Source organism: Vitis riparia, chromosome 18, assembly GCF_004353265.1.
Source record: "Vitis riparia cultivar Riparia Gloire de Montpellier isolate 1030 chromosome 18, EGFV_Vit.rip_1.0, whole genome shotgun sequence".
Classification (NCBI taxonomy): domain Eukaryota; kingdom Viridiplantae; phylum Streptophyta; class Magnoliopsida; order Vitales; family Vitaceae; genus Vitis; species Vitis riparia.
Window position 1 is genome coordinate 24,708,241 of NC_048448.1, and position 16,085 is coordinate 24,724,325.

At 37.8% G+C, this 16,085-nt stretch overlaps 2 protein-coding genes across 2 annotated transcripts; one reads left to right on the forward strand and one right to left on the reverse strand.

Annotated features, from left to right (window-relative positions):
• Window positions 1-2,342: 2,342 nt before the first annotated feature.
• On the reverse strand, window positions 2,343-4,118 carry LOC117906468. The gene is made up of 2 exons (XM_034819491.1): window positions 2,852-4,118; window positions 2,343-2,573 (listed from the first exon to the last, which is right to left on the reverse strand). The coding sequence occupies exons 1-2, from the start codon at window positions 3,852-3,854 to the stop codon at window positions 2,536-2,538; spliced, it is 1,041 nt and encodes a 346-aa protein (XP_034675382.1). The 5' UTR covers window positions 3,855-4,118; the 3' UTR covers window positions 2,343-2,535.
• A 6,096-nt stretch (window positions 4,119-10,214) lies between these two features.
• On the forward strand, window positions 10,215-15,147 carry LOC117905574 (ubiquitin carboxyl-terminal hydrolase MINDY-3). Its single transcript, XM_034818472.1, has 4 exons — window positions 10,215-10,332; window positions 12,851-12,948; window positions 13,677-13,748; window positions 13,892-15,147. Exons 1-4 carry the CDS (start codon window positions 10,215-10,217, stop codon window positions 14,720-14,722), a joined length of 1,119 nt encoding a protein of 372 aa, XP_034674363.1. The 3' UTR covers window positions 14,723-15,147.
• The last annotated feature ends 938 nt before the right edge of the window (window positions 15,148-16,085 follow it).

A 16,085-nucleotide genomic window follows, 5' to 3' on the forward strand; every position in this document is an offset into this window, starting at 1 on the left:
AGCAAACCTCGAAGCCAAATGATTTCAGAACAAGCAAGAGACATCGCCCGGTACTCAGATTCTGTAGATGACTTAGAGACTCTGTCTTGCTTCTTACTTTTCCAAGATATCAATGCATCACCTAAGAACACACACCAACCAGTGATGGAGCGACGGGTATCCGCACAACCAGCCCAATCAGCATCACTATAAGCAGCAAGGCGAGTAGAATTGCCTGCAGGGAAGAACAAGCCACGAGTAGAAGTGCCTTGAACATAGCGTATGATCCTACGAACGGCAGCCAAATGAAGATGACGAGGAGTCTGAAGGAACTGGCTGACTTGCTGTACAGCAAAAGAAATGTCCGGTCTAGTAATGGTGAGATAAACAAGGCTACCCACCAACTTCCTGTATAAACTGGGATCAGCAAGTAAGTCGCCCTCCTCTTTGCGAAGCTTGACATTTAATTCCATGGGAGTATCAACAGAAGTAGCCCCTTGTAGACCAGCTGTAGCCACCAAGTCACTCGCATACTTATGTTGATTGAGGGAAATACCAGAGGGACTATGATGCACCTCAAGACCAAGAAAATATGTGAGAGACCCAAGATCTTTCATATGAAAGGACTCGGAGAGATGAGTTTTGAGCTGACCAAGTAAAGCAGAATCGGAACCAGTGATCACAATATCATCAACATAAACCAAAAGAACAACAATACCCATGTCTGATTTCCGAAGAAACAAGGAAGTGTCATACTTGCTCTGCCTGAATGAAAATTGTAATAAAGTGGTGCGGAATTTATCAAACCAGGCTCTCGGAGCCTGTTTGAGACCATAAAGAGAGCGACGAAGCTTACACACATGTGAAGTTGGAGAGGGAAACAATCCCGGGGGTGGCTTCATATAAATACACTCTTTAAGATCCCCATGAAGAAAAGCATTTTTTACATCCATCTGATGTAGTGGCCAATCACTGGAAGCAGCAAGAGCTAGAATCGTACGAACAGTAGTCATTTTAGCCACAGGAGCAAAGGTCTCTTCATAATTGACACCATATTCCTGATTATTCCCAAGTGCAACAAGCCGAGCTTTGTAACGATCCAAACTTCCATCAGATCGGACCTTGACTGAGTAAACCCATTTGCAACCCAGAGGAACAATAGTGGGAGGACAGGGCTCAATGTCCCAAGTGTGATTGGCCTCTAGAGCGGCAATTTCTTCCTGCATAGCTTGTCGCCAACAATCATGCTTAGCAGCATGTGAGTAGCATGTGGGAATATCAAATTTGGACAATGCAGCAGTAAGGGCTGAAATAGAATTGCCAGAACTGGAAGAGGGAAATCCATACCTATTCGGAGGTACAGACACTCGAGAAGAGCGACGTACTGAAGGTGCTGCAACTGACTGCATCTGGAGCGTGGTAGGATCAGATATCGGGTGAGCCACTGAAAGAGACTGTGGGCGGGAGCGTCTCGTATACACAATACCTGGTTGAAAGCGAGAACTGACTGGATGAAGATCTGAGAACTGTTGCTCAAAGGAGGGAAGGACCACAGTAGAAGAGGATGACACAGTAGAAGAGGATATAGGAAAGAAATGTTGATTTTCAAAGAAAATAACATTCCTAGAAATACGTGTACGATGTAATGTAGGATCATAGCAAACAAATCCCTTTTGACACATATTATATCCCAAGAAAGCACATCGAACAGATTGAGCAGATAATTTATGTCGCTCATGAGGAGGTAAATGAACAAAGCATACACAACCAAAAATACGAAGGTGATCATAACTAGGTTGCTTAGCAAATAAGCGGAAATAGGGAGACTCCATATGTAGGACTTGAGAAGGTAAACGATTAATCAAGTGAGTGGCAGTTTTTAGAGCCTCTACCCAAAACATGGATGGAACAGAAGATTCTAACAAGAGAGTACGTACCACATCTAAAAGATGACGATTTTTGCGTTCGGCAACTCCATTTTGTTGAGGAGTAGAGGGACATGAACGTTGATGAATAATACCCTTAGAAGCCAAGAATGCTTGAAACTCAGTAGACAAATACTCACCACCGGAATCTGTGCGTAATGTCTTAATAGAAGTAGAAAATTGATTGTCAACATACGCTAAAAACTCAGTGAAAGTACGAAAGACCTCAGATTTAGAGCGAAGAAAGTAGACCCAAGTAAATCTGCTATGATCATCAATGAAAGTCACATAATATTTAAATTTCTCATGTGAACTAACCGGGGAAGGTCCCCAAACATCACTATGGATAAGATCAAAGCAATGAGATGCTCTACTTGCATGCAAAGGGAAGGGAAGAGTTTTACTTTTACCAAGTTTGCAAGAATCACACTCAAGAGATAAAGAATAACGATCCTTATTACCAGGTAAATCAGAGTTTAATACATGAGATAAGATTTGAGTATTGGGATGGCCTAAACGACGATGCCACACCATACTAAGATCTGAAACATTATTACAAGCAAAAGACTTAATAGAAGAAAGTGGAGAAAAATCTGGAACGGGTAAAAATAGTGGAAACAAGCGCCCCACTTTAGGTCCCTTTGCGATCGGCTTCCCCGTTACCTGGTCCTGCACAACACAACCATTACCAGAAAAATTAACAGCACAATTGTTATCAACTAATTGGCCAACAGAAATAAGATTCGTGGAAAGCTGAGGAGCAAGAAACACGTCAGTGAACTTAGAGGAGGCATCGCCGATAGCAGCTATGGGCAAAGAGCTGCCATTGGCAGTCTGAATGGAAGATTGACCAGCGTAGGGCCGAACATGACACAAAGCGGTGGGATTATTAGTCATGTGATTAGAGGCCCCCGAGTCCACGTACCAGAGTTTAGTAGAATTGTTACCTTGAAACCCCATTGCTGATAATGCTGAAATTAATATCTGTTGCACCATTTCTGGGGTGCAGTAATCTGGTGCAGGAGGTGCAGGAATAGAGCACGCAGCTGAAGGAGAGTCGTCTGTTGCAGAAGTTGCTACAGGAGGGATAATAACCGAAGTCTGAAATGCGTGGGCCTGACGATTTTGGGGGCGAATACGACATTCTTTGATAATGTGACCCTTCTTCTTGCAATAAGAACAAAACTTCTTAGGGCAAGTGGCAGCAATATGCCCATATTCCTTGCAGCAAAAACACTGCAAGTTTTTAGAATGCATAGGTGGTCCGCGGCCTTGGGCAGCATAAGCTACAGTTGTCGTCCCGGAACTGCCATGAGATTGCTCCAAAATAGCTTGAGTACTAAGGCGTTGCTCTTCGCGAAGTAACTCACCAAAACAAATATCAAGAGAGGGAACAGGAGATCTATTCAGTAAAGAGGAGCGGACAGATTCATATTCCGGACGTAGTTTCATAAGAAACTGATCACGCCGGGTAGTCGCGTGAATAGTCTGAATAGTTGAAAGAGCAGCAATAGGAACATCCGCTGTAACCAAATCAGCATATTCATGCCAAAGAGTCAGAAATGCTGAGTAGTAGTCCTGGATGGAAAGACTACCATGTTGAAACGTGGCAATCGCATGTTCTAATTGAAAGCGACGAGCATCGTTATCCTGATGATAAACTTTCTTCAAATAAGCCCACATAGATTGAGCAGAGCGATGGGGCCGCAAGTGGGTGACAATATGAGGCTCCACTGAACCAAGAAGCCAAGACATGATGCGTGCATCAAGCACAGCCCATGAAGGAGAAGACCCAACATCCTGAGATTTGTCAAAAGTTGATGGTTTTTCAACATCCGTGCCATCAATATGAGCCCAAAGGTCTTTTCCCTTGAGAAAAAGTTCAAATTGAAATGCCCAGGTAGAATAATTTATGCCTGTAAACTTAACACACAGAGGTGCGGAATCCATAGAAAATAAATAGACTTGACCGAAAAAAAATAGAACCCGAGACAAAAGGATGGACCAAAAAAAAAATCCCAGAAGAAAACTGAACAACCACAGAAATACTGAGAAAAATGGTTGTGGTTGGGTGCAGCACGGATCAACACAGACTTGACCGAAAGATACGAGAGGCACCTCCGAAACCGAAAAGACAGAAAAGAATTTGAGGGAAGAAAAATTAGCAACCTTGCTCTGATACCATGTCAAAATATTGTGTGAATGACCGAATACCTTGGCCTTGAGTTTTGTATATTATATATAGACTTTACAAGGATGCTTTACATGGAAAGCAAATAAAAAACAAATAAATTACAGCATGATTCTAGCTCTATACATGTAAACTATAATCTATCAAATAATATATGCTAACTGTACAGAATAATCAATGGAGAAATAAGGAAACATTGTGGGCTAAAATAAGGAAAGAAGGGTGGACTAAATTAAGGAAGGTGTGGACAGCAAGTGTGGGCTAAAATATGGAAGGTGTGGAGGGCTAAAATAAGGAAGGTGTGGAGGGCTAAAATAAGGAAGGTGTGGACAGCAAAGCTGTCCTTTGACATACACATATATATACACAAATGACTGAATAAGAAAATATCAATTTAGCTTGATTCTCTCCTAAAATTAGGAAACTGAATCATCCTAAATGATCTCTCCTTTTTTATTCCTAAAATACTTTCCTAAATTAAAACCCTAACTTTGAATGCCAAATTTCAACAGGGAGCATCATAGAATTTTGACAATTGAGCAACTTAAAAGGAGGGGGTGGAGCATACTGAATGGGTGCTACATGTGTAAAAAAGACAAGGAGTTGACCAATCATTTGTTCCTCCATTGCCTTGTAGCTAGTATTATGTGGTGGTTGATTTTTTCTTTGTTTTCTGTTGCTTAGGTGATGCACTTAGATGATTGAGCAACTTAGAAGGAAGGGATGGAGTTTACTAAATAGGTGCTACATGTGTAAAAAAGACAAGGAGTCAACCAATCATTTGTTCCTCCATTGCCCTGTAGCTAGTATTATGTGACAGTTGATTTTTTCTGTGTGTTCTGTTGTTTAGGGGATGTATTCTTCAGTTAGAGGAACTTTGTTAAGCTGACATGGATCCTTTGTACGCAAGAAACAAAAAAAAAACATTGGAGGGCAGTTCCAATGTGCCTGTTCTAGACACTTCGGAAGGAAAGAAACAAAAAGGCCTTGGAAGATTTGGAAAAAACAGAACAAGCAAAGAAACTATCGTTTATGAATACTTTTATGGAATGAGTTAAATTGTATGTTGATATTAATACCATGTCCATGATAGGCTTTGTAGATTGGATTAGTTCTAAGTAAGAAGTGGGGATAATGGAGTATTTTTTTTTGTTCCTTTCCTAGTCTTCTTTTTGCCTATTCTTCAGTTTCATTTGCATACTTTGCGTGTACTTCGTTGTGCCTCTAGTGCAAGCAATATGTATATGTGTGTGTGTGTATTCTTTCATGTTGCTTATACAAAAAAATGAACAAGTCTTTCTTTCCTCAAACTTCTCTTCAAGGGGAGAATTCTATGGAAGATCAGTTTCAGGAAACTTGTCCTATGCCTGTTGCCCAACTCTCGAGTGTCCAAGATAAGCTGCCACCTTCATCTTCATCCTCACCTCCTAATTCTTAAGTTCCACTAACTATGATTGAAAGACAAGCTGTAGATGAAGTCTAACATCCTGAGCTTCGTGTCCATTCTAGGCGGCTAACAAGAAAAAAAAAAAAAGATGGAACATGCTCATCCTCCATGAGTGCAAAGTCATGACTTGGATCCTATGGAAATGGAAGTTACAGTTACCCCTGTCCATAATAAACATCAACTTTTGAAAAAATAAATAACCTTGACTTGCCTATTGCTCTTAAAAAAGGAACTAGGTCATGTACTCTTCATCCCATTTCAATGTTTTTATCTTAACACAAGTTGTCATCTTCTTATCAAGCCTTTACTACCTTTCTAGTGTAGAAATTCCTAAATTTGTACAAGATGGTCTAAAGATTCCAATATGGAGAGAGGTGGTCTTAGAGGGGATGAGGGCACTTGAAAAAAATGACACTTGGCAATTAATGATACAACCACAAGGGAAAACTCTGTAGCAGTCAAGTGATTATTTATCATCAAATGCAAGGTTGATGGGACAATAGATAGATACAAAGCAAGACTTGATGCAAATGGTTACAATCACCAAGTTTTAAGAAGCTTTATGGAAGAGAAAAAGTGTGTTAACTCAGGACATCTTTATATGGCCTAAAACAATCACCTAAGGCTTGGTTTGATAAATTTCATAGTCCATTTGAAGTTCAGGGATTGGGATTTTCATGAAGCCAAGTTGATCACTATCCTTATTGTATATATGGATGACATTATCTTGACTAGAAATAATGAAGTGGAAATCAAAGAATTCAAGGAAGTACTTGCTAAGGAATTTGAAATAAAGGGTCTTGGTCCTTTAAGATATTTTCTAGGCATGGAAGTAACTCAATCAAGCAAGGGCATTGCAGCCTCACTAAGAAAGTCAAATGTTACCAAGGTTAGTTGGTAAGTTAATCTATTTGTCACACACTAGCCTAGATATGACTTTTTTAGTTAGTGTTGTGAGCCTATATATTTTTTTTATAGGTAAAGAAACGTTGTATAAAAAAGAGGAGACACTAAAAACAGAGCCCTTAAAGTATACAAAAGAAGACTAAAGGCTAAAAACATAGGGAGAGGGATAGAAGCAAAAAACATCACCTGCCCTTACTTAGAGCCTAGCCAATCAATGAAACTTACAAGAGAAACAAGACACATATCTACAGACACCCTAGACCAAGACCACAGGTTACATATAAAAACTAATTTCAATCTTTGGATCGATAACTCCTCATTGTCAAACACTATCAAATTTCTTTCCTTCCACACTGTCCAAAATATACATAAAGAGGTCGTTTGCCAAACCTTTTTATGAGTTTTGCCCACAAACAACCCATGCCACCCAAACAGAGTTTCCTTCACTGAACAAGAGAGAATCCAAGACACACCAAAGAGGGACAAAAGAAGATTCCAAAGAACCCGAGTCCTTGCACAGTAGAAGAAGGTGATCTATTGTCTCTACTTCAGATAGGCATAAGAAACATCTATTTGCCAAAAATAATCCCCTCCTTTGAAGTTGGTCCAAAGTTAACACTTCCCCTAAGAAGCCTCCCAAGCAAAGAAAGCCACCTTAAGAGGCGCACTCGATCTCTAAATACTACCACTAGGAAACAAAAGAGGATCTTCGGTCTCCAAGATAAAATAGAGAGATTTGACTAAAAAGGCCCTACACCTCGAGGCTGTCGAAATCACTTTATCTTCCAAATCCTTATGAACTCTAGTTGCTTGAATCTTTTGCAAGAAACACTCCACCAACTCTAGTTCCCAATCATTGAAGGCCCTAGAGAAAAAAGGGGTCCAACTGCCCCCTTCACCTTCAGGGTCCCACACATCCGCCACCCAAGCTTCCTTAGACATAGAAAGGGTAAATAAGGAAGGGAAGGACTCACTAAGTGCCTCATCTCCACACCACTTGTCCATCCAGAATCTCACTCTTTGCTCATTGCCCACTTGGTAGGCCAACCTGCCACTCAAAAACTTTCACTCCTTCCTAATAGTTTTCCACAACCCCACACCAAATCTTTTTCTCACCTCATAGGAACGCCACCCCCTATCCTCTTCACCATACTTTTGATTGACGACTTGCTTCCAAAGAGCCTCCCTTTTATTGGCATACCACCAGCTCCACTTACACAGGAGGGCTATATTCATCAGAGAGAGATTTCTCACACCCAAACCACCTTTCCTTTTCTCCAAACAAACCGTTTTCCACCTTACAAGATGTGGTTTCTGCACAAGATCCCCACTACCTTAAAGAAAATCTCTCTGAATCTTCTCCAATCTCAACCTCACTTGTCTTGGCATGCAAAAGAGAGACATGAAATATATAAGCATGCTAGACAAAGTACTTCCAATTAAAGTGAGTCACCCTCCTTTTGAGATATACTGTCTTTTCCACATGGTTAGCCTTCTTTAAAATCTCTTTTCAACACCATCCCAAACCTCCACAGATTTGAAGGGGGTCCCCAAAGGAAGACCCAAATAGCGGGAAGGAAGGCCTCCCACTTTGCACCCCAACTCCAATGCCAAATCCTTTATATTAGGCACCTTGCCCACCGGAATTAGCTCACTTTTCTCCAAATTGATTTTCAAACTCGAGCAAACCTCGAACCATATAAGAAGCCAACTTAGATAAGTCATCTGGTCTTGAGACGGCTCACAAAACACCAAAGTATCATCAGCAAATAGCACGTGAGATATCATAATCCCATTGCCACTCCTACCTTTGACCCACCAACCCGATAAGAAGCCCCCACTAATAGGCCTCCTTAAGAAGCAGCTAAACACCTCCATGGCTATCATGAATAAGTAAGGGGAAAGGGAATATCCTTTTGAAGAGCACATGGAGGCAATGTACAAGATCCTAAAGTATTTAAAGAGGACACTATTAAGAGGATTGTTATTCAAAAGAAGGGAATAGTTACTAATAGAAGCTTTCACAGATATTGATTGCTAGGTTCTGTTAGTGACAAGAGATCAACCTTAGGTTTGTGCACTTAAGGGAGATCTTGTGACTTAGAGAAGTAAGAAGCAAGGGGTTGTTGCTAAAAGTAGTGCATGACACATGAGATGTGTGAATTTCTTTGTTTAAGAAAACTCCTTGTAGAGTTAAAGAAATGGATAGAGGCTCCTATGAGACTGTAATGTGACAACAAGGCAACAACAATTATAGTTCATAATCCAATACAACATGATAGGAGAAAACATGTAGAGATTGATCAATGCTTCATAAAAGGAAAACTTGGAAAATGGACTAATTTGCATGCCTTTCATTCCAACAAAGGAGTAGTTGGCTAACATATTCACTAAAGGACTATAAAAAAGTATTTAATTAACAAGCTGTTTTGGTTGATATCTTAGAACCAACTTGGGGGGATTGTAAAAATGTTTGACTATTTTAGAAACTATTTTCTAGGAGAATTAGTTGCGATTGGTCTAGTTGGTAGGCCAGTAAATCAAGGATAGTTATCTCTTACTTTAAATTAATTTTTAATTCATATGGGGATAACTATTGTAACAAATCTAAATCCTATATATTTTGTATTTTGTATCAATTGTATTCATTTATTTTATCAATAAAAATTAAGCTTTTCCTCAATTTGTTTTCACTTGGCTACATGATTGTTAATCGTGTCAAATGCTTGGTTCTTTATGTTATTATTATGCAAATTTGGATTGCCTTAGTGGTTATTTCTTTTTGCCTATAAAAAATGTTATTTTCTTTTTGTTATTATTATTTCTATTTATTATATAGGCAATGATGGTTATTGGAACAAGAGAGAAAATATATGAAATAGAAAAGATTTCCTAAAATAATACAAGCAAGAATAGAAAAGAAATAGAAAAATTTTAAGAGTCAAGGGTGCTCAAAAATCTTCTGCTTGGTTGGCATGGCAATTTTGAGGCAATTTGGCTTGGAAGAAGACGTCTCCTTTATGCCTGTTCTAACTACCTTGAAAGACAGAAATAAAAGATTTTTTTATAATTTGAAGCTCTTGGATTTGTTGGTGAACTTGTTTCTAAAGTTTTTGTTAGGTGAGCTTATTGTTGCATAGGGATGTTAATCTTTCTTTGCTAGATTTCGTTGACAGTTTGGGTGTTGGGAGGCTGGGTGGTGCCTGTACCTTTTTTTTTTTCTTTTGGCCTTGGTGCACGTTGTACACTTTTCTTTCTTTCTTCCTTTTTTTTCTTTCTTTTTTTGTTAGATGCTTCACTTTACCTGGCACCCTATCTGGTGCAGCATTCATTAGTTTCAAATGGGAAAATGCATGGTGCTGCAATGATGACTTGCCTATTGGGTTTCTGATCTCAAAAGTCTATCACAAAACTGCTTGAGAAAAACAAAAAATGGGGTTTTTATCCTCATAGGCCATTCGAAACTTCTTTATGAACATGTCTTTGAACTTGGAAATAATGAAATTGGTCAACTGGAAGGTTGGAGAACTAGAATAGTCTTCAATAGTTCTTACTAGGAAAGTGAGCCAAATGAGATCATTATGAATTTTACTTTAAATGTGCCTGAGATGCATTAAACCTGTTGTGACATTGATCATTGGAATGTAAAGGCATGTATGTAGCCACATGAAAGACATGGTAATGTAAGGGCACATAACTAGTCAAATGGAAGAAACTGTATGATGCATATGCAGATGTTCAAGTTCAATTTTTTAATTTATTCATCATGGAAACTGGGCCAAGTTGGATTTGCCTTTACAAGTTACAGTATTTAACTATTGTGCTGGACCTGTGGTTTGGAGAGAGTATAGCTGTGATAATCGATGATGATTTGGAGATCAGATGTAGCTTGTGCCTTTGGTATGAGATGTGTCTAGTCAATACTTGTTTTGAATTGATTGTCTTGTTGGATACTCAAATGAGCCACAATGAGTTGAGTTTTGACATTTCCCCATCAAGATGATTAGAAGATGATGGGAGCCTTGCCTATTCTGCTATTTGGACAAAACAGCTTTCTGGCCAGCCTTCTTTGTGAATACTAATCAATTTTCAATTTTCAACAAATGACATTTATTTGCTTACATTCTGTGGGACCCAGATCAAATTTCAATTCTGGATTCTGGAAGTTCACTTTCTTAGCATGGTCTCTTGATCACCTATTGATTAATATCCTGTACTGCACTTTTATTTTGGTCCCTAGAATCTGTGTGGGTATGTTGTGTGGAGGTTGGATTTGATTTGTCAAGTTTTCGATAATTAGTGTGCTGACTCTTACTAACTCTTCTGGGTATCCACTGCCACCCCTCTCTCTCTCTCTCTCTCCTTCCTGTTTCTAAGAGAGAGAAAGGGGTGGTAGTGGTATCAGTATGTTAAGATTCTTCCAACGGCTCTAGGTACCCAAATTGTAATAAATGTCCTAGGTATTTTTATCAGTTTTGTTTGGTATCTGTTTTTGCAGGAGAGGAGGGGTTGGTAGTGGTTGAGTTTGTTTGTGTTAGATGATCAGTATGTTAAGACTCTTACCGACTTCTGGGTACCCAAATTGTAATAAATACCCTATGCATTTATTTGTTTATGTATTAATTTATTTTTTGGGTGGGGGGGTATGAAAGAAGTTCATCCCAACACTCACAAAAGCCAATTTGAGAAATATTAACGGAAACAATTGATTCTCCAAGATTAACTAGTTTATATAAGTTAGTTGTGCCAATCAAATATAAGGACAGCTTAGTTCATCAATGTGTTCTTACTTCTGTACAAATGAATTGGGTAATTCTTCTAACAAGTAATTTCTTTAAGAAATTTGTTTCCATATTCTCTACTTTGCTTTTTTCACTAGGATCATGTTTGGTTGGTTGGACATGATAGTATAGGATATTATTTCCTATGATATTAAATCTGATGGAGAATGATATCCTAAGGTATTATATCCAACAAAATTTATTATGCTATCCTCATATTTCGTTTGTGGAATGAGTAAAAAATGGAATGTAAAATATATCGCATCCCAATACTTGTTTTTTTTTAAAAAAAATAAAAAATATATTACATCTTGATGTTTGATATTAAAAAAATATGAAATTTCTCCCATGTTTTTGCATTATTTGGAGATCTTTCCACAACTTATATTATAATATGCAATTTTTTTAGTTCTTTATTAATAATGTTCATAATTAAATATTTAAAATAAAAATTATTATATTATATATTAGTATTGTTTTATGTTGTGATATATATATATATATATATATTCTTTTTTTTCTTCTTGAACCAAAAAATTGATTTTGAATTAAAATTTTCTTCTTTTTTTTTGTGGAATGATATGAAAAGAAATTGAAAAAGTAGAAGATAATTAACGAGAAAAAAAGAATTCATGATCCATGAGAAATGTATATCTCATCTCTCAACATGAGATTATTATATACCATGTAAAGGGGGATTAAAGAGGCAAGATAAGTTATCTTATACTTAATTCATCCCATTGTCAACCCAACATGAAATAGATAGTTTCTCATTGCTTATCCTTTCCTATGTTATATCTAGCAAACCAAATATGACCTATGTGTTAACTATTAACCTATTCAATGCACGAGTAAAGAATCAAAGTTGGTTATGGAGGAAATGCTAATCAGGTGAACTCATCCATTCAAAAGTATGTCATTCCTTTTTAATGATGATAGAGTTGATTTTATATTGTTCTTGATTCTGTCATGTGATTGTGTACTGGTTGTTTTACAATTTTTTGTTTACATGAAGCAATTATTGTTGAATAATGGGATAACAATGCACAAGAGAGGAGACAATTCCTTATGCTGTTTTTGGTTCCAAGAAAATACTAAGGAAATAAGGGAAAAAAATGATATGGAAAATGATTTTCTCATGTTTGGTTTTAATATGGAAGATATGAGAGAATTAATATTAAATTTATGCATTTTTAAATTATTTAAGTTTTATATAGCAGAGTTAAAATAAGTAAATGAGTTTGAAGTAACATATAAAAATAATCTATTTATTTTAAATCTAGTTTTTATTTCTTTTCACTTTTTCTTTCTTTCTACTTTTACTCTCTAACATATAAAAATAATTTATTGATTTTAAATTTATTTTCTATTTTTCTTCACTTTTTATTTATTGATTTATTTATTGCTTCTACTTTTCCTCTCATTTTCTTTTCCTTAAATTTTCTGGGACCCAAACATTGCCTTTGTATTTGTATAGCTTAGTGGCAGAATCTAGGATATGATATGGTTCAATGAAGTGATAAACAAAATAATAGTGATGCATGTGAGTTGCCTTTATGGGCATCCAATATCTAGGATTCTTTGTTAATCTAATTTGTGTTTGCCTTTTCTTATAATGCAGTCCGATGTGATCTTGCAAAGTTTCTAACTACCAACATCTTTCTCATCTCACATGTGTGGGATCAACATATCTTCACCCATTCTGTCAAAATTGGCCAAGTAAAAAATTGGTTCATATTTGTTCCACTTCTTCAGTTGTGGCATTGTAGGTCACTTATTTTTGTCTGGTTGATAAGCTACTTGCAAGCGAGGATTTTTATCCATGCCTTGTTGATCCAAGGAATTAAAGCCAGGTCTATGGGAATGAAATAAGTTCAGCTTTTACAGGGACAAAGTAAAGGTTGAAGTTAAAATACACCTTTTTTGGCCTAAATTATGAATTATAGCAACTGAACTTCTCAAGTGAGAACCTTGGAATGATACAAAATAGCACCAACAAGCACAAAAAGAAGCCCTTCTTTAATCAATTCTCAAACCTTTATCAGAATTATAATTATGTCATATGTGGCATGTGAATAAGAAACAGGGCCAAAGTTAATTCGGCTCCAGTTTTAGGTATCTCTATTAATAGAACGGCTATGGATTTTTTCACCCCATGTCTCTGTGTGTATTCTTGTGTGGTGTAGAATTTGAATTAATTTATATAGACTAGCCAAATATCATTTTTACTTAGTACAGTTGTATCATTTATACTTAATATATATATACAAGTTATTCCATCTTCGCCTACCTATTTTTTTCCCAGAAAATTTATGTTTCTTAATATTTGAGTTCTCTGAGTGCTTGCCCAAATGAATGAGTTTAAACGGAACTGTTGCTTTGTTGCATCACTTCTCTGCTTGGACAGGTGATGCTATTGTATTAAAAAAAATATTCCTATTTTGTAGGACTCCATTCAAGCTGACAGAGACGATCCGAACCCACCTCTAGTGACTGCTCCATTTGGCCATGCCTCACAGGTATACATACTACCTACAGATCACTGTTCACTTCCCTCTTTTGGTGCTTCATTGATTGTTTGCTATGGATGCGCTGCCTTAATAGTTGCATTATGATTGGATTATATAAAAATTATGTCCTACCCTTGAATTTTATGGAACAGGAAATTGTAAACTTACTGCTATGCGGGCAGGCTGTCCCTAATGTGTTTGATGGAAGGATGGATTTAGGTGGGGGCATGTCTTTGAAGGGAATATCCACATGTGTGGAAGTTGGATTCCTTACTTTGCTAGAATCCCTGAATTTCTGTAAGGTTGGGCAGTTTCTGAAATGCCCAAAATGGCCAATATGGGTTGTTGGGAGTGAGTCTCATTATACAGTCCTATTTGCTCTTGATACCACTGTTCAAGATGAGAATGAACTGGAAGAAAGAGAGTCACAGATCAGGAAGGCATTTGATGCGCAAGATCAGAGTGGAGGAGGTGGCTTCATCAGTGTGGAAGGGTTCCATCAAGTCCTCAGAGAAACAGGCATCGACCTTCCACCTGAGAAGCTAGATCACCTCTGTGGGGCTGGGTTTATTGTATGGAGTGAGCTCTGGCAGGTTCTTCTGGATTTAGACAAGAGATTTGGAGGCTTAAAAGATCCTACTGGATCAATGGGTAAGAAGGTCTTTGATCTTTACCATTTTAATGGGATTGCAAAATCGGTCTTGAATGGGAGTCCAGCAGCTTCAGGAAGTGAGATGCCAATTCAAAGACCTAGACTTACAAAATTGAGGGTTTCAGTTCCCCCAAGATGGACTCCTGAGGAGTTTATGGCAGATGTTGTATTGCCCTCTGCTTCAGGTGGGAATGACCCAAGTGCAAAAGAAACGGTTATTGAAGTGGCTAAACCAGAGCCTGCTCAACATGCACCATTGGTGGACTGCATTAGAACGCGCTGGCCAAGGGCTGTTTGCAACTGGGTGGGGGATCCCCCTAGCATAGTCTGAATGGTTTATTATTTTTATTCGGGATCCTTTTAAAGTGCGGTGTGGTTTGAACTCAGAGAGCACAGTGATGGTGGCCCCTTGATTTTAGTTAAAAAAAAACTTGGGGCACAGGACAAAGAGAATGTTTCTTTCATTCAAAGTTGATGATGATAAACTATCAGGCACAGGAAAGAGTTTGTTTTTAGTATTTCGTCAGGTCCCCAATATATGCTTCTCTCCATTTATGCTGTTATTGTTGTGACATTCTAATTCGATTTTGATGTCAGAAAAGGGAGGGAAGGATTCCGTGATAATTTATTGCCCCACCCAATCTGTAAAATTTATTCTAACTTTCAGGCACAGCACCCTCGTTGATTAGGAATACGTTCTTTCTATCTCTCAGGGAGGTCATCAATAAAACATAATATCTGTGTTGTTGCTGCCGACATTGTTCTAACAGTGATGCTCTTTCCTCTTGAGTTTGCTCCCATTACCAGCTTTGTGGGGGCTAAAAACTAGGCCCTCCTTTCATGGAGATGCCTGGTCGACTTGCCAGGTGCCTCGTTGCCTTCTGTTTTCTTTTTTCATGACACTGTCAACACGTGGGCTTCTTTTTTTCTTTTTCTTTTTCTCTGGTCAATTGCAGCGTCGCATCTCTCAACTGCGACTTTATAGTTTATACTAGTTTTTGAAAATCGAAAGCCCTCCCATCAACTCTTTGCCTTACGGTTTCACTTTCTGATAGACCTTTTTTTTATTCTCTAGCAAAACTCAATCTCTGTTTACATTTTAGGCCTCCAATCTTTTGAAAACTTACCCAGAACCCTATCTTTATTTTTTTCGTTTTAAACGCTCCTCTGTAAAAGTCTTTGCTCATAGAGAATGAGACTCCGCAATCGAGAGACCCCCTTTCACCCTCTGGTATTCCCTTTCGAGATTCAGATATTTGGCCCCAAACGTCTTTTCAGTTGATCAAATAAAAATTTCCGTTGCTGAAAACCACCCCTGTTTTTGGGATGAAATTACTATTTGATTTGCCTTTCCTCAACTTTGTCTTCTTTGTTAGTCAGTGGTCGTGAATGTCAAACGAAGAAAGAGCCTTTCTTAGCTGCTCACTTCTTGTCCATACCATTGAAGTGAAGAAGGCATTCTACCACCACTTTATTCTGTTTATCTTTAGAATTTTTTATTTGTGGCAACATTTGCATTCATTCTCTAGAAATCTGCATCTCTCTTCATATTATTTTCTCCAAAATTCTGCAAATGACTCTGTCAAATCTATTCAAATTTCATGAAATATTGAATGTTTATTCTGGAATATGATACATTAATGGATGAATCTCTCGAACTCTTTTGAAAGCGTATATGATTTGAAGTTTGAAGT